Below are 19,175 nucleotides of genomic sequence, written 5' to 3' on the forward strand. Positions count from 1 at the left end.
TCTGACAAATGGGCTGGGTCTGGTCTTTTTCCCCTCATTCAAAATGAGTGTTTCGGATCATTAAATAAAAAATAAATAAAATGAAATAATAATTATTTCACATTGAAATGGTAATATGGGAGGAATCTATATGTGAGTCTACAGGTGAGCGGAGGGACCGCGTCGATGGAAAGTAATATGTGTGAGGTCAATGATACAAAAATCAAGTATTCTTTTTATTGACTTCTTCAGAGATGAATGTCGCTTAGAAAAGGCAAATTGTTGAAAGGTATTAAAGACACATTGTATGTCACATCGGTGATCGGACAAGATTCTGTGCAGGCTTCATAGATTGGGCTAGAGAGGAAGAAGGTTAGCCAGATTAGAAGAAAACTGTGAGCAAGGTGAAAGACAGATGAGTCGCCTTTAATACAGGATTTTTGGCATCACCGTCATATGTGGAAGAATACAAAAATTACAAGTTTATATGTTTTTTGGCAAGCTGGGAAATAAAAGCTGTTATGTGCTGTACAGTCAACCCAAATGAGAACTTAAAGGAGTATTCCGATCTTTTTTCTTCTTTCTAAAACTGCTCAGCTTGGTGCAAAACATAAGAAAACTTGAAACCACGGATTGGGAACCTTCAGCTCTCCAGCTGTTGCAAAACTACTATTCCCATCATGCCTGGGCAGTCAAAGATAGGACTTTGGCTGCTTGAGTATACAGTATTAAGAATTATAGTTTTGTAAAAATTGGAGTGCCAAATATTCCCCATTTCTGCCCTATACTTAACTCTCATGCTCCCTGCTGCTGCCATTCTCCCAGTCCTGTTGCACAGTGCTTCCTCTGTTTTGGGTTGGCATGTGTACTGCATGATCAGCCAATCAGTAGTAGCAGTGATGACCCATATCAGCCAGTGGCTCAAGGGGCAGTGCCTTAAAGGGGTTATCCAGTGTTAGAAAAACATGCCCATTTTCTTCCAGAGACAACACAACTCTTGTCTCCAGTTCAGGGGTTGAGTTGCAAAACCTGCACCTAAACTGGAGACAAGGGCCGCGCTGTCTCTGGTAGAAAGTGACCATGTTTTTATAACGCTGGATAACCCATTTAAAGACCCCAAAATGGAAAGTGCAACAGGACTGGCTTCGGGTAACAGTGGCAAGGAGGAAATGCAGGTACAGTAAGTATAGTTTTTTTAATTAATGTTTTGCAACAGACTGAGCCCTTGAAACAAGTTTCCCAGAGAGAAACCAATGACAAGCTATGAGCACGATAGGACTTCAACAGCTGGTCGGTGGGATGCTGAAACTTGTCACCCTCGCTCATCAAATCAGTAACAGTTGGTCAGTTGTTGATGACCCATACTATGAATAGGCCATCAATGCATTGTTCCTGGAAATCCCCTTTTAATATGAAATTAGTTTTGGTCTTATATGCACGCCAAAGCTGGTATAGTGGCACACTGTGTTCATACTGTAAAATTATAAAATGTGGCTGTAATTTTGACTGAAAATAAAACAGTGAGTTTTGTAAAAGCAGGTGATAAATGTGGAGCATGTTCATTGTACATCATTTTTATATTTTAATACTTTATATTACCAAAGATATACATTTTTAAATTAATAATTTATCACATTTTCATATATATGAATAAATTATCAAATATAAATTATTAAATTTTATTCCTTTATATTATCTAAGAATTATATTATCAAATTATTCTTCTTTATATTAAGTTAAGTGGTTTTAAATTACTATTATTTTAGATGTGTAATTTTGAAGGTGAAGTTGGACATGAGTGTAGAGCTTCTCCCCTCACTCACTTGCTACTGCCTTCTGCCTGTACACAGTATCGGAAAGAGGCTGTCAATCACTGGTCACTGGGTGGAGCATCTTCCTATAAGTATTTAGCACATGATGGGGAGGAGTTGTGCTCTAAGCTATGTGTCTTGTATAAAAACACGAATAGTAGAGTATACGTTAAGTGATACATCATTGTAAAGTACATACATATGTAAAGTGCTGTGGTATTATTATTATTATTATTATTATTATTATTATTATTATTATTATTATTTGGGTTATATCAATCAATCTATTTATCTGCCATTGTATAGACTGAACTTTAAAAAAAAAAAATAAATAAATATATATATATATATATATATATATATATATATTTTTTTTTTTGTTTTGTTTTTTTTGTTTTTTTAAGTAAGCAAAATTATTTATACCCTATGGCCCAGATTTATCGAAGGGTGTAAAATTTTGACTGGTGCAAACTGCCCAGAGTAACCAATTACAGCTCAGCTTTCAGCTCTGGTAAAATAAAAGCTGACGTGTGATTGGTTGCTGTGGGCAGTTTGCAACCTTTGATAAATCACCCCCTATATGTCCTATGTGTTTGCTATTTTTTTTTTTTTTTGTTGTTGTTTAATTATATATTTATTTACTGGTATTATTTAATAGATTGATGAACTCTCTACTGTTATTTTAAGTTTTATACATCAGGGAGAAGAGTTTTTTTGGTCCAAAGGATTTTAGAAAAAATATATTTTCAAAAATCTTAATTTCAGAGGTAAGCCGTATTATGTAAATTATGCCCATAATTTGCACAATACGGCCAAGTTCATACCTCAAATGACGACTATTCAAAAAGATTCCCATAAAACAGGTAAAAAAAGATGTTCAACTTAATACAGGAATGGGTAGAAAACACAGAAAGGCTATATTCATACATCTTTTGAGCTCAGTTTTAAATGACGTCCGTTATTTTGAGCCTAAAATAACGGACATTATTTAGCTGTCTGGCCTCCTGTAAGGGCAATGACTGGTGTTTGTACATTATTCTAGTTTGATTACTAATTGGCCGTTGAATGCCGCTTAATCGAAAGTAAATTGAATTTAATAGTAAAAACAGGGAAAAAACGGTGACAAAAGGAGAACTGTATGTGAACTTCTAATAAAAAAACGTCCGTTGTTTGCAAAAGACGTCTGAAAATAATCATCATGTTCATTATTTTAAGTCCGCGGCAAAAACGTCCGTTATACAGTACACTGTGTGAATTGGACGTCCGTCTTCTCATTGACTTTGATGCATTGCCATTGCAGTCAGTTGAATCACGGCAAAAACTGACGCTTTTTCCAATATCAAAATTGTCCGCCTTTTCTTTATTTTTAGCGTTGTGTGAACATAGCCAAACTGGGCATATCTTTCCATTATATTTTTGTCTCTGTCATTTTCACTTCTGATTTTGGCTACAAATACTGACCAAAATACTGATATAAATATTGACCAAAATACTATGAGGGAGATTTATCAAACTGGTGTAAAGTACAATTGTCTTAGTTGCCCCTAGCAACCAATCAGATTCCACCTTTCATTCCGCGAAGATTCTTTGAGGAATGAAAGATGGAAACTGATTGGTTGCTAGGGGCAACTAAGAAAATACTACTTTACACAAGTTTGATAAAATCTCCCCCTATGTGTCAACATAGCCCTCGGCTGGGATCACACATTGTACAACAAAGAGCATAAACAGCATAGGGCTATGTTCCCACAATGTAAAAATAAGGGAAAATAATGGCAGTTACATTGTAGAAACATAGCCTTAAAATAGGTATAAGAGGCTATGTTCACACGTTTTTTCAGCTCCGGTTAAAATTACGTCCGTCTAAAATAACTTTAGCAGCCTGGCCTACCCTTAATGCAAAGAATGGTGTTTGTACATTATTCTAGTTTGGTTACTAATTGGTCGTTGGAAGGGGCTTAATTGAAAAGTCCAATGAATTTAATAGTAAAAACGAAGAACGAACGGTGACAAAAGAAAAACTGTGTGCGACCAACTAGTAAAAAACGTCCGCTGTTTGCAAAAGACGTCCAAAAATAATAATCATGTTCGCTTATTTTGACATCCGCGGTAAAAACACAAAATATTTAATACATTGGACGTCAGTCTTTCCGTTGACTTCAATGTATTGCCATTGCAGTCAGTTAAATCGCGGCAATCGCAAACATTTTTTTTAAATATCAAAATCGTCCGCCTTTATCCTATTTTTGACGCTGTGTGAACATAGCCAAAAGCTGCAGTTTCCTAAAATCTAAATTACATGAAAAATTTAATAGAAAAGTGGCCATCAGTGCAAACATTGCGCATAAAAAGACTATAATCACACAAAGGCTATGTTCACATATAGCATTTCCGTCAGTCTTTTTTAAACCAAAACAAGGGGTGTAACTGACGGGACAAAATTATAATGGAAAGATGTGAACAGTTTCTTGTGTTTTCAACCCACTCCTCGTTTTGGTTGAAAAAATACTGACCAAAAGACTGACGATTAACTACTATATGTGTGAACACAACCATAATATTGGGGTCCAAAACACAGAATTATGTGTATATTCAGACAGAATTTTTAAACTTTTTTAAATTATTATAAACAGCATTTCCCCCTCTCCTTTTATGTTCACACACAGTATTTTTGTCAGTATTTTTAGCCAAAAACAGTAGTGGAACTGGGGGAGAAAAGTTATAATGAAAAGATTTGCACAGTTGGCCTATGTTCACACATTGTAATACAACGGCCATTGATTGACACGGCAGTTGAGTGTAAAACAACGGCCGCTGTGTTACAAGTTCTTCCAGCCGATAATGCATTATCAGCCACAGGAACATTATTTTTCACCCATACAAGTCTGCTGGCCCTATGGGTGTGAATGAAAATCAATTAACCATTGGCTTTCATTCATACTACGTCCAGCAGAATTGCTGTATTATTTAGTATGGCAGCAGTAAACAACGGTTGTAGTTGATACACTGTGTGCATTTTGGGGCAGATTTTTTAATTTTTAAAATTGGATTCTAAGGAAATTAGAAATATAAAGTAACTACTTCTCCATTTGTTGATCCACTTCTGACTTAGGCCCCGTTCCCACTGAGCAAAACTAACGGAATTCCGCGGCAGAATTGTCCGCCGCGGAATGCCGTTAGCCTCTTGCTCATAATGGGAGTCTATGGGAGGCACGCGCTCCCGCCCTGTCTGCGCTGAAATTCTGCTAGTTTTGCTCAGTGGGAACGGGGCCTTAGGCTTAAAAATCTGTATTAAAAACTTTCACAAAATGATGTGTGTGACGCCACCCAAACATCTCCAAAAAGATTGAGGAGCATTAATGTATTTATTGATTCGTTTAATTACTATTATTATTATTATTATTATTAGCATTTTTAGCATTATTATTATTAGCATTGTTTTGAACATGTATCTGTTTTTTCAGATAAAAAAAAAGGGGCAAAACAAATTGTAACAAAAACACAATAAAAGGCTATGTTAATTCAAAGGCCGAGTAAGGACCGTTTTATCATGATTTGTGCAATCATGGCCGTAAATATAAGATAATGGCTGTTATTTGGTTCCCAAATGACAGTTATCCAAAAACATGGCTACCAAACTGGCAAAAAACAGATTGTGTGTGAATATAGCTTTTTACTGTGTGTTTTTTTAAGGCTGTGTTTACTCCAATGTAATGATAATAGAGGAAGGCTATTTTCACACATAGAATTTCCGTTAGTCTTTTGGTCAGTCTTTTTTCTGACCACAAGGCAAAATTATATTGGAAAGATTGGCAAAAATTATAACGGAAAGATTAGCACAGCTTCTTTGTTTTCAATCCCCTTCTGGTTGTGGTTAAAAAAAAGTCTGACCAAAAGACTGATGGAAATGCTATGTGGGAACATAGCCCAAAAAAGAAAAAGATGGATATACTGGAGAGAAGAAGTATTTGAAAAATAGAACATTGGCTATGTTCCCACTATGCAAAATAGGGGCAGTTGCTGCAAAAGAACAGCCGTTATTAATGATCATGAACATTATTACTGACCATTATTTGCCCTTATTTTTACCTAGTGGAAACATAGCCATTTACATCACCAAGTGCTGCTCTAAGGCTATGTTCCCAAAATCTTTTTCTATGTGGAAAAATGTCCGACTTTTGATAAAGACAGGGAATTTTCACGTAAAAAAAAATGTGGGGACATAGACTATCAGAGTCCAAAAATTAGCTTGCAAATAAACATAAAAAAGTGATCAATGATGAGCTGTGCATGGCTTCATGTATGTAAGACAATCAAAATTTAAAATAAGAAAATGAGTAAAAATGTCCATATTCTCAGAAAGTTTTATTAGGTAAAAGGAGAAAGCATAAAAAGTGACTAAGCAATTAAATAAATAAAGTAAATTCAAACAATCCCAGAAAAGGTCTGCAATAATATCACCGCTTGGAGAAAAATGAAATGTCAAAAAATTGGCAGCAAAATGTAATAAATCTACAGTGGTTGCAGACAGCAAAATACTTGGGTCTAACTAAAGAGCAGAACAATGGCCAGCAGCATGAGCCAAAAATGTTCACTGCTCTGTATATGAGAATGCATGGGAAAAAATAAATTAATAAAAATGTAGAAAAAAATAAAAATGCAAAGTATAAAACAACATCATTGAATTTTGAGACTGCCTATTTAACACGTGTTACTGATTTAGAATATGTCTCTGTCCAATGCGAGAAACTATTATTTTTGTTAGTTGTTTCTGTTCATTTCATAGGAATCAGTTTTAACACAATTTAAATAAGAGACTTTGTTGGTAGCTTCTATACTCACACAGAGTTCACAGGCGTTGTCTCATATCATGTAGTAATGGCATATTACTAGAATAGAAGCAGTAGAGTTCAGCAAGCTTCGAGCACATTCAGGAGTGTCCAAACCCGATTGTCCAGCGGTGGCTGCTGAAGTTGGATGCAACCCTAGGGATCCCTGGAAAACATGGATGCAGCCTAGGCCTATGTCTGTATTTTTGTTTTTCAGGACTTCCGAGGACAGCATCCAACTTTAACAGCCTTCGCTAATCAAATGCCACCCACTCATGCTCGAAGTTTGCCCAACTCTAATATCAGTAATAGTCTGACCTATACGACCCCACTGATTAAGAGAATGAAGGGGATACAGCCCTGGTATAATGCTTCATCCTTTCTGAGTTTATCTTTTCTGCTGCCCTTCATTACTCTTGACAGCTGGGTGGCCAAAGCCACTATGCAGGGGCAAAACAGTGAAGACGATGAAGCACTACAACAGCAATATCCTGATAATATACCATGACTTTATAAAATAGAAGTACCCCTTTAAACGGGCCCAATTAGCCCAATTGGATAAAGCTGTATAAAGCTCCTGCAGTAGCCACAGCCCGTACCGGCCATGGCTGCAGCAGGAGCTATATACCACAGAAAAAAAAAATATTCTCCGGGCGCGTGACAGACATGGGTGGGGAAGTAGGCATCTGGGTGGCTCCCCACCCGTATCTAGTATCTAGCTCTGCCAGCACGCTTGGAGGGGATTTTTGACAGGCAGAGAGGTCCGTTACTGGCCTCTCTTCCTGTCAATCATCCTGCGTAGCACACTGACAGGTAGAGCACGGTGACTAGATACGGACGGGGAGCTGCCCAGATGACTACTTCCCCACCCATGTCTGTCACGTGCCCGGAGAATAAAACTCTTTTTTCTACGGTATAAAGCTCCTGCTGCAGCCATGGCCGGTACGTGCTGCGGCTACTGCAGGAGCTTTATACAGAGCTCCTGGGAGCCATATAAGCCCGATTGGGCTGATTGGTTCCCTTTAAAGAGGACCTCTCAGTAGTTGTTTGAAAATATCTCAAGTGCCCAGGTAGTGTTCCCGGGCATGGCAAGAGCCAAGTGTTACTCCTACCCTTCCTAATGAATAAAAAGAGATTGGCTGGTTAACCTTGGGCTCTTGCCATGCGGGGGAGGACCCCAGGGCACTTGAACTTGACTTATGTATTAACAATAACAGTGTCCATATTATAGATTCAACACCTGAAGCCCACTATAGGTCTCTTAAACCAACATTAAAGAGGTTGTCTACTTTCTCTTCATGATACAAAACAACAAACCAGCCATACTTAACCCCCTCGCTCCCACTGTGGGATCTTTTGTTCCTAGCTATGTTCTAATTCTGACGGCTTCCAACAATGTCCCGCTCACCACTTAGCTCTGTGATTGGTTAACCCTTAGGGGACACAGCCAGTTTTCATTTTTGCGCTTTCGTTTTTCCCTCCTCATGTATATAAGGCCATAGCACCTACATTTTTCCACCTAGAGACCCAAATGAGCCCTTATTTTTTGCGCAACTAATTGTACTTTGCTATGGCAGATGTAATTTGTGCCTAAAATGTTCCGGGAAACCAGAAAAAAATGATATGTGTGGTGAAATTGAAAAAAAAAAATGTTTTTTTTTTTTTTTTTTTTAATTTGGGGGGGGGGGTTTGTTTTTACTCCGTTTGCCCTAGGGTAAAACTGACTTGTTATATATGTTCCTTAACATAACTTAACTTAACTTAACATAACTTAAAACCTTTTAAAAAAAAATATGTGTTCCTTAAAATCGCTCCATTCCCAGGCTTATAGCGCTTTTATTCTTTGGTCTATGGGGCTGTGTGAGGTTTCATTTTTTGTGCCATGATGTGTTCTTTCTATCGGTACCTTGATTGCGCATATACGACTTTTTGATCGCTTTTTATTACAATTATTCTGGATTTGATGCGACCAAAAATGCGCAATTTTGCACTTTGGGATTTTTTTGCGCTTACGCCGTTTACCGTGTGAGATCAGGAATGTGATTAATTAATAGTTCGGGCGATTATGCACGCGGAGATAGCAAACATGTTTGTTTATTTATTTATTTATTTTTATTTATAAAATGGGGAAAGGGGGGTGATTCAGACTTTTATTAGGGGAGGGGATTTTGTGTTATTAAAAATACATTTTTCTTTTACTTTACACGTATACTAGAAGCCCCCCTGAGGTTAGGGTTATTCCCCCCCTGGGATTAGGGTTATTCCCCCCTGGGGTTAGGGTTATTCCCCCCTGGGGTTAGGGTTATTCCCCCCCTGGGGTTAGGGTTAGTCCCCCCCTGGGGTTAGGGTTATTCCCCCTGGGGGACTTCTAGTATATTCACTCTGATCTCTCATAGAGATCCATGCAGTATAGTTATACTGCATGAATCCATGAGATCGGTGTTCTATTGCTTTTGGCTGCTGCAGCCGAAAGCAATAGAATGCCGAGCCGGGATCAGCGCCATTACGGCGCAGACCCCGGCCCGGGATGGATGCGGGGATCACCCCTCCGCAATTGCGCCGCGGGGGGGCGATCCCCCCAATAGACCACCAGGTATGGAGATTAGCAAGTATTTAGAAGCAGCTGTCAACTTTGACAGCTGCTTCTAAGTACTTAATTAGCGGGCACAGCGATCGGACCGTGCCCGCTTATAGCCGTGATCTCGGGCTACATGCGGCACCCAGGATCGCGGCAGTTTAGAGGGGGGTCGCCGCGCGACCCCCCCTCTGAACTCCCATAGCGGCACGAGGACATTCAGTAATGTCCTGGTGCAGCTATGGGTTAAGCAGAAAGCGGAATGTCAACAGAAGACGTCAGAATGGGAACACATAAAGAGGAAGATAAAAAAGAGGCAGAGCGCCTCATCGGTGATATGTATAAATTCAAGAACAGTGATACTTTCAGGGTGCTTCTCACCTGGGTGGGTTGTGTATAGCCATAACAACCCTTATTGTGCACATTTATAAACAGTAGCACACACCTCTTCAGGGTCCGGAATGAATACCAAACATAGACAGAAAAAAAACTCTGCGCAGGCCATCGTTCACACTCAATTTGGTCACTAATCTGTGAATGACGGCCTGCGCAGGAAAAGTTTTTTCTGTCTATGCTTGAGAATACAGTCAGAAATAAGAAATCACACAGGGGGAGGTGTGAGGGAAGGGCAAGTATAGCTGGTTGTTGTTTTATTATCTTTTCCCCAGACAACCTCTTTAAGTAATCATAGTATTCTACAGACGTCTAAGTTTGGTTCCAATTTCTAAGGCCAGAATACAATACAATATTCCATTATATTTCTCCTTAATTTTAGAATTTTCATGAACAAAGCTTAACAGCTTGGCTGAAAATGACTAAAAAACAAAAACAATACTAAAAATCACATAACAAGATATTCATTGTGCTTGAAACCTTGAATGCCAAAAAAAATGTAAAAACATGTCATGTTATTCTTATGCAACTGTAAAAAGAAATGAACAACAATGTGCAAATTGTTTTATTTTGTACATAATTTATATACTTCAAAACAGTCTAGATCGATGGGGTACACTGTTCTATGTCTGGTGCAGGACCTAAGGGGTTAATGCATGTCCCAGGGGATCTTTGGAATTCTTTGAAAGCTTTTGTCACACATTTCCCCCTAAAGCCCTGAAGGGGACATAGAATAGTGCGGCACCAGTTTCGCCAGTTAGCTTAAAATAACCAAAGGTACTTTAATGGCTTTAAGGCTATGTGCACCCAACGTTTATTTTCAGACATATTTTTGGACGATGGTCTTTTTGAAAAGATAATACAGCAGTATTTCTGCCTCAAAATGGCAGTTGTCCAAAAATCCGGCCAAAAACAAACGTTGGGTGAACATGATCTTAGGCTATGTTCACACATTTTTTCTGAGCCCAATTTTCAGCCATTAAAGGGGTTATCCAGCGCTACAAAAACATGGCCACTTTTCCCTCTCTCTTGTCTTCAGATTGGGTTGGGTTTCAAACTCAGTTCTATTGAAGTAAATGGAAAATTTGGAAAATTGGAAAATTGCAAACCACACCTGAACTTGAGACAAGAGAGGGGGAAAAGTGGCCATGTTTTTGCAGTGCTGGATAACCCCTTTAATGTGTTCACATCCAGTATGTTTAGGGGTTTTTTTGCCCATTTTTCATCCATTTATGGCTTTATGGCTGAAAATGGGGCTAATTATAGCCCTAATTATGCATTGTGATGACATCTCGTGTCTCATCATGTGACCACTCAGTCAACCTCTAGGAGCACCAGTGACCAATCAAAGTACCAACTAAGATTCCAGCTGTGGTGATTGGCTGTGGAGTCACGTGATGGAGATACAGGGAACATGAAAAGACCATAGGCAGACATAGCAAGCAGTGTGTGATGGGAGGACGGTACCTTGTGTTATTTTAGGTTCTTGGGAATCCATTTATGGCTGTATTCACACATTTAGATTTAGATGCAGTTTTTGAGTCCTATTTGTTTCTTTTTGCTTTTTCCTCCTTTTTGATCCTCTCCTTTCTTTGCATCGAAACCTACATGTGTGAATCTGGTCACAAATAAGAGCAATTGCTACAAATGAAACCTTCTCAAGTTTCTTTTTTCCAGCTTATTTTTTTCTCCTAGATGGTTGCCATCTATAATGTTAACTTATGTGACGGATGTAAAAGCTTCCATTAATAGCTTGCTGCAACATCAAATGTTCACATGTTCAATATTACACTGGTTAAATAAAAAGTGCACCGCTCTGCAATATTGCTGAGAAGATACAGTAGGAACGTTGACACAGCAATATGGTACATCTCGTCTAATAGAAATGATAAATCATAGCATTTTTTTTTAAATTGCTTCATAAAATCAAAATACTTACCGGGACTAACTTTATGCTTAGACGTAAAAAAAAAAAAAAAAAAAACATAAAGTAATAAGGGAACAAGGGAGGGGGAGGGAGGAGAAGATAAGGTAGAAAGCACCCACCTTCTACATGGTTGTCTTCTGAAAGCACATGACAGGGAAGGAGAGAAAAGGAGAGACATTCAGTAAGCGGCATGCAGACTATCACTTGCCATTGCATGTCTTTGGCATGCACGGCGTCAAACACAACATGCAAATGCTCAATTGCTACCATTCAAAGAGGGGAAGTAAAAGCAACAGGGAATAGATGTTCCTTTCAGTGTATGTGACATGTAGTGAATCATTTTACCATTTCTGCAATAGGTAGAGTCACCATTTCCATTCCATCTGTAATTTTTTGTTCAAAATGTCCCCCAGCACTTAAAGTGTGAATTAGAATACTATATAATCAATACATTAACCGATCATGTTGGGTCTCCATTCTTGGTTTATATACCCAAAGAAACCTTCTGGTCTTGTCGCAATGCAATGCAAATAGATCAATGAGCATAAATCCTCTTGCATCCTTATAAATAAATGACTATGCTTGCCGTACTGTAAATCAATGGACTCGGAATTCACCAACTAGCTTCTCTAAAAATAGATATAATGGCGCTCCGGCAATCCTCTTATTATTGGGAAGCCCCTCATCATAGGGCCATTATATAATATGCATGAATCATGATTGAAATGAGCAGAATGGTAAAAAACAGAATTCCAAGGAAAATTTCTTATTAACCTTATACAGATGTTGGATTTATATAAAGAATTGCAAAATTGTGGCAATAATGAAAACAATAGTAAAAAAAGGCCACCTATATAACAGTATATACAGTATTCTATGCACAGATGATGGTTTGTGGAAAGGTAGGGCATACATGGTGGCCGTAGCACGTCTTCCTAAGGCATTAGAGTTCAGTTCAGCCAGTGTGCCATCTGCATGGAGTATAGATGCTGCTTTTGTGTTTGCATAGGTTTTAAAGGGTAACTGTAATTCATTAATTTTAACACAATTTTAAGAAACTTTGTAATATGTTTTATTAGGCAAAATGTTTCCTTCTGTACTTAAAAGCTGTTTTGCAGCCCCCCCCCCCTCCTATGTACCCATTATTAAAGTCATATTTACTACAAGATGGGTTCTGCTGTGTCCATTATAACCTATGGAGGGGGGAGGGGCCAAGGGGGATGAGTAGGCAGGAAGAGGACAGAGCAGCCTGTGCAGTTTTAAGACTGTATGTCTGGGCACATAAAACATTGGATTCACAGGTCCGACTGATCAGTGCTGGTATGGGAGCTTGGTGAGATAAGATTGCAGGATGATGTGTTGTGCTCTCTGCTATACATGAGCTGTTTGTCTCCTCTCCCTGCTCACTCACCCCCTCCACCCCTCCCCTCTCCATAGATAACAATGGCACAGATAAGTGAGGGGGGAGGCTTCAAAACAGCTTTCTGAGTGTAGAAAGAAACTCTTTTGCTTAACAAAACCTTTTTGGAGTTTCTTAAAATCAATTGAACTATTAATTTCTGCAAAAATAATTTAATTGACAGTTACATTTTAAATACTGTTAATGCTTGGGTTTTCTATATATTTATCCTGATACATTGCTTATACTAGGCTTTAAATCCCAATTAAATAAAAGAAACTAATAATAAAATTCTGGATGCCCACAGCTACCACTAGGGTGTGCTAAAGAACACAGTGCATGCTGCTAACACATTAAACCCGATAATAAAGCTGCTTACAGTAAACACCACTCATGGTGGCTACAGGTAGCCTGATTCTGTCACTGCATGAGAATCTGGGCCACCAAATCTGCACACATGGGTTGGAGAGGTCAGATTCCCTTTAACTCTGTGCAAGGAATTTGAAGATTGGTGTGAGAATAACAGCCCTCAGACCACTCGATATAGAATAATGAATTAACCAGTGCAAATGCACAAATGTTTTCCCCCATTGACCTAAAAAAATTTTTTTGCAAAATAGTGGATATTCATTTCAGACATTTTAAGACATCCCCTGTGGTCGTGATTTCAGAGGTTTTCCCATCTTGGACATTTATGGCAGATCCCAAGGATATACTATAAATGTCCTCTAGATTCAGGTCTCATCCCTGGGACGCCACAACTTTGGCATGTCCAGCCTGCTTCTGTCTGCCAGAGGTCGTTCTGAAGTGGCTGATATAGCTATTTTATGCAATTTGTGCCACTCCCAATGGTCCTTTTACATGGAGCGATAATTCGCTCAATCGATCGTTTAATGATTTTGAGGCAACAATTTTGTTTTTATAACGAACAGCGTTATAAAAGGAAGAGAAAAAAATCATTTAGATGTTTGAAAAAATCATTATTACGATGGTTTTAAGATCGCTTAAGCCCATCTCACACATAGGGTGAATCTGTAAAAGACTGCTTACACAAAGCAATCTGCGAATTTTCAGCAAACGACCAACGATGATTTGAGAACATGTTGAAAGATCAAGATGAACGATTTCTCGCTCACCGCATGATCGTTTGCTGTGTTTACACAAGCCGATCATCGCTCAAATGCGATCGTTATCACGGAAATTCGAATGATAATCGCTCCATGTAAAAGGACCATAAGTTACACTGTTAATGCAATTCCCATTAAAGTTAATTGGAGTTACCCAAACAGTTGATTCAGTTGTTTCTGGGTTCCAAACCACTTCCACTAGCTGCAGACTGAAGAGGCCAAGAAGCCTTTGTTCCCAGACTGGAATACCCCTTTAGGCTATGTTCCCTACATGTTCCCACAAAGTGTATTTGTTGTTTGATACTGACTGGCCGCTGTTTGATACTAATGGCTGTTAATAATGATCATGACCATCATGTATGGCCGCCATTATAAAATAATGTGTTTTTTTTTTTTACATAAAAGGATGTTATGGGAACATAGCCTTAAGCTGAATCACTGTGTTCTCTTGTACTCTTGTATAATATTAAAAACAATGATAATAAAAAAAAAACAAGTCAGTTACCATTACATGCATAAAAATCATTTAAATTACAGTCTGCAAATTGTAAGTATAAATAAAATACCAAAATGTACTATATACAGTATGACAGTAATTTCATCATATAGTCATCTATTTGTATGAAATGATATGTAGTTTAGGGCTATAACTGCTCAAGATATGAAAAATTTTATGTCGGAACTGGTGGTGATGACTGGCTCTGAGCGACTTCACACCTCCCACCCACATGATGACTTTTCCATTAGCTCCACCATATTGTTTGTTGTCTTTATTATTATTATTATTATTATTATTATTGCAAAATTCTAAACTTCTTAAATTAGAAAACTCCAACTATAATCTGTCTTTTTTTTTGCTTCAACATTATTTATTTTTCTTTTCGTATTTTTTATACTTTTCAGGGACTTTTAATATAGGAATTGGCAAACACAAGCCTGATAGTTGGTTATAAAACGCAATCTCTTTGTTTTATTAGGAAATATTGTATGTATAACCCTGGCTGGAGTCTTCAGTCAGCTCCGGGTTTCATGACCTAAATACTTTTAATTGCCTCATATATTAAGGTTGGAGAAGAGTCTCTCAATACGTCTGCCTCTGCTTTTCCCTCTCTTACTCTTTGATATCGTAATTTAGAAAAAGAGACTTTAGGCATCAATATAAGATATTGCTTGCTCGTTTTGGCTGGTAAATTATTTTCCTGTGAAAGCATGAATGTTAACACTGCCTGCATCCCTCCGCTGAGCGCTGTTACTTAAAACCTCATTAGCTAGTTACCACTGATCCCAATCGATAAGTGCTGAAGTACATAGAACCGGAGTCTAGTCATTTTATGCTAAGAGGCATTCACCCTTTCAGCTTTTTTTTGCTTACATATACATGTGAAAGGTTCTGCTTATATTTATCAGTAAAGTTTATCGCCATTGAGAATAACCAATACATTTCTCCTTTGTTTCTTCTGGATTCCAGACATCCATAAAAAAAACCCTGTCTATAAGATCCATAATATGAACAAAAAAACTAACGTGAGAGCAAAAGATACAGCCTGTACGTTCCCTCCCTCATACGGCTGCTACATGACCCGGTCAAATAACCACTTAGTTCAGCACCAGATTTATTAGATTTACTACTATTAGCCGCCACGGTATTGAGCTGTGTTGTATACAATGTAGAGAGAGGAGGGGGTGGTAATATATAGAATGAGCCGTGACTATAATGTTTACATGGTCTGCCTTAGGGGATGTAAAGGAGAAATAATTTTTAGTAAAAAAAAGAATAAAATCTTTAATAACCTAGCCACAGACACCCAATACTAAAACATAATTTTTAACCTTATCCTAAGGGTCACTAATATGACGCAAACACCTTGCCATGACTAGACTATAGGTGGCACAATTTATTTATTTGTTTATTTTTTTATATATGGCTGAAGAAGTTTATTGTTGTCTAATTTCTGTTTATGCCTTTCTTTAGGTACATCAGCTACATCACTTAGATTTTTTTCCCATTAACGGATCAGCAGTGTGCTGGGATCCCGGTGGTGCGGTCCTTTTTTTGAGCCTCTACCCAGTTCCTGCACTTAGTGCCAGTCTATTCCTGAGCACCGACCCAGCACTGAGCACTGGAGGCAGACCGGTGGCCCCAAGTGTAACAATCTCCCCTCCCCTCTGATGCAGCTCCATTTCATCACACTGGGGGCCGCTGCTCCATGCAGGGACAGTGCTCAGAATTAGACCGGCACCGTTAAAAACCCAAAAGAGATGTACCTTATGGTACATTCACTTTAACAGTGAACGTTCAGCCATTGTCCCCTCTTTAAGATGAGCAAAGCAACCATAGATATCGATGAGACTACTTCTAATTTCTAATGTGTAGACCAGTGTTTCTTCATTCCTTAAAGTTCCCCAACAGGGTTAGACATCAGGCATCAAGTGTATGGAGATGCACATGGTGAAAAATATGGTGACATGAGAACCACATCAGGGCAGAGGTGCCAAGAATAATAGATTAACCATCTAACATAGATGGCCTCTTTAAAGAATAACCATTAATGGCGGAAAAACCATAAAACCTATTTATGGTTTTCAGGGTCAGGGTCACATATCAGGCATTAAGGATATGGAGCAGTGTAGAGTTAAGGCAGAGGTGCCAAGAAAGGTCTACTTACCCATCAAACATCAATGGCCTCTTTAAAGAATATGCCATCAATGGGGAACAACAAGGGCATTTATTTATGAAATGTCATCATTTCCTCTTGGACCCGAGGCCCCATATGTCAGATCCCCATAAAATATAGGATTTGGTGTCCTGTGTCCCCAAGTGGTATGGAGCAGCTAGATATGGTTTGAACAGTCCATTCTACTTTATGGACGGGGTAATGACAAAGCAGTGAAGTGCAGAACAGCTCCATTCAACCAGTTGACAGAGAATTCCTGTTCTTGTTATTAATGTGGGTCTAAGGGTATGTTCACGCTGAGCAAATGTGGCGGAATTCCACGGTTGGACTCTTCGCTACGGAACCCTGCCCGCCTCAGTAAGACACTGTTTCTCTATGGAAGGGTTTGTGCGCCTCTGCTCTCCGCTCAAAGAATTCTGCCACATTTTCTCAGTGTGTAAATACCCCTAGAGGGCAAAACCTTTTTGAACATACACTTATCCCATCTTCTGTGGCTAGGAGATAAGTTTTTGTATGCACCACAATGGCATCACAAAAACCACTGACCAAGAACGGATTAGACTAGAATATTAAAAAAAAAGTCACATTAAAAAGAACATTGAGTAGAATTATTAAGTAAAGGGAGCTACAGATAAATTAGAAGTTAATTGGTTGGCTCCACATCTGATGTAGCTGTACAATATACGGCATAAATCATTCATTTGACATTATGTGCCAATCTGACACCCATCTAATGACCTTCTTCTGACAATAACAACACTGAAAATGGCATTACAAGGTACAAAGAACATGGCTGTGTCAAATCGGTATATAGTAAAGCAGTAGAAGTGACCTTTCCTAATGCAAGGTAATTGTAATGAAATATCTATGCTCATTTGTTCCCAGCCCTTGGAATATCAGATCCCCATTTTGAGGTGTAAAACATAGACACTGCTCCACCACAAAGTAAAGTCAACCAAAACAGCTTAAAAAATGGGGACATATCCACATGTCCAGAGTCATAATACAGTCATGTGCATGAAGCCTTAGACTGACTCTCTTCTATCCTGTTCTGCTGAAAAATCCACAAGAATTTCGATAAAGACAATGGGATAAACTGCAATACCATTTATGGCCACTACCAAATATATGGCACTGTGCCTGGTACATAGTAAGGAGTTCACTGGTGCCATAGACAGAGTGATAGCTGGGGAGCCAGGAAATGGACTCCCACCAATCTGATACTGAAGGCCTATTCTAAAGCTAAACCATCATCATCATCAGAAGTCCCAGAAAATCTCTGTAACTGGAAAAAATAATAGAATCTGGACTAAGGCTTAAGCTTCACAATACCATTTGGTCTTGTTGCTGTAAACCACAGGATTACTGGGAAACAAGATTACAGGCAAACCGATCATTGCAAACATTTCAGCCTTATCAGACTTTTTTGCGGTGATTACAAGGTTGCCTGCAAAATACCGAGGTCGTTCTACAGTAATCTTTCAATTTTGCAGTGATTTGGGGAGGCCAAATGTTGCCATGTAGTGCTTTGGGGGGAGGGAAATCCAGATCATTCTATTAATTTACCATATGTTTCAATGAAGATGCATTTGATACCAAACAATGACGACTTTCCATGATGCCACGTGAAAAACAAAATAAAAAGGCGAATTGGTGTTCATAGAATTTGTGAAGAAGAGCTGAACTCTTTCTGATATGGCGTAAACAACTTAAACCATAAAATTCTGTCCCTAATAACCGAAATAAACGACTTGTCAAACAAAATTGACTGTTTTTCATAAACCCTTCAGTATGTCTCCAAATACTCCAGTAAAATGTAATTGCAAATGTAATCCGTTTTTGTCTGTGAAATCTACATTTTGCCTATTTAGCATAAAAATTCGCTAAAAGTCCCAACTTCCTTCCCTCCATGCTGTTTGGATTCATTATCTTTCAGCTGCTCATTCCGGTATCCTACATAACATCATTTTGAATCCATCTTTAGCATGGCACAATCTGCCCATTACAAAGCAAATGTTCATGTGCTATGCTAGAGAACATCTAAATACAATTTGTGTACTCTGCACATTTCTGCTCGACAAAGACGCCATTGCCCGTGCCCCGTCCCCTACTTCCAGCGGTCACGTCCTCGAAATGGAATTGTAATCTTTGAAGAAACTGAAAATCTTTTTTGCCTGATGTATCAAATGATGGCACACAATGTCTGGGGGTTAGAACTTTGCTTATGAGTTACTCATTGAATTCTGTAATCCTGCGTCAATGACTAAGAGGGGAACATGAATTGGTTTATTACCGACTTAAGTCACAACAGTCGTTTCTGAAAGTAGAATCAAAATTTTTGCTGAAAAAATTACTCTTAATTTCTCAAAACTGACACTAAAGGAAATACTCAAAAGTCAGTGAAATTTTAGTTCTCGTTTGTGTTAGCGAACCTTCAGGAAAGTTCGAGTTTGTCAACGT

The 19,175-nt window shown here is 38.5% G+C and overlaps 1 protein-coding gene across 11 annotated transcripts in view; it reads right to left on the reverse strand.

Annotated features, from left to right (window-relative positions):
* NRXN1 (neurexin 1) overlaps window positions 1–19,175 on the reverse strand; it is a 1,072,395-nt gene that overhangs the window by 961,572 nt on the left and 91,648 nt on the right. For 9 of the 11 annotated variants that reach the window (XM_069954854.1, XM_069954852.1, XM_069954853.1 and 6 more), the window contains exon 3: window positions 11,634–11,651. The exons of the other annotated variants lie outside the window; for them this stretch is intronic. In XM_069954854.1, coding sequence (XP_069810955.1) covers window positions 11,634–11,651 — 18 coding nt within the window. The remainder of the gene's footprint in view (window positions 1–11,633; window positions 11,652–19,175) is intronic. 11 annotated transcript variants of the gene reach the window in all.

This window comes from Dendropsophus ebraccatus, chromosome 15 (genome assembly GCF_027789765.1).
Source record: "Dendropsophus ebraccatus isolate aDenEbr1 chromosome 15, aDenEbr1.pat, whole genome shotgun sequence".
Taxonomy (NCBI): Eukaryota; Metazoa; Chordata; class Amphibia; order Anura; family Hylidae; genus Dendropsophus; species Dendropsophus ebraccatus.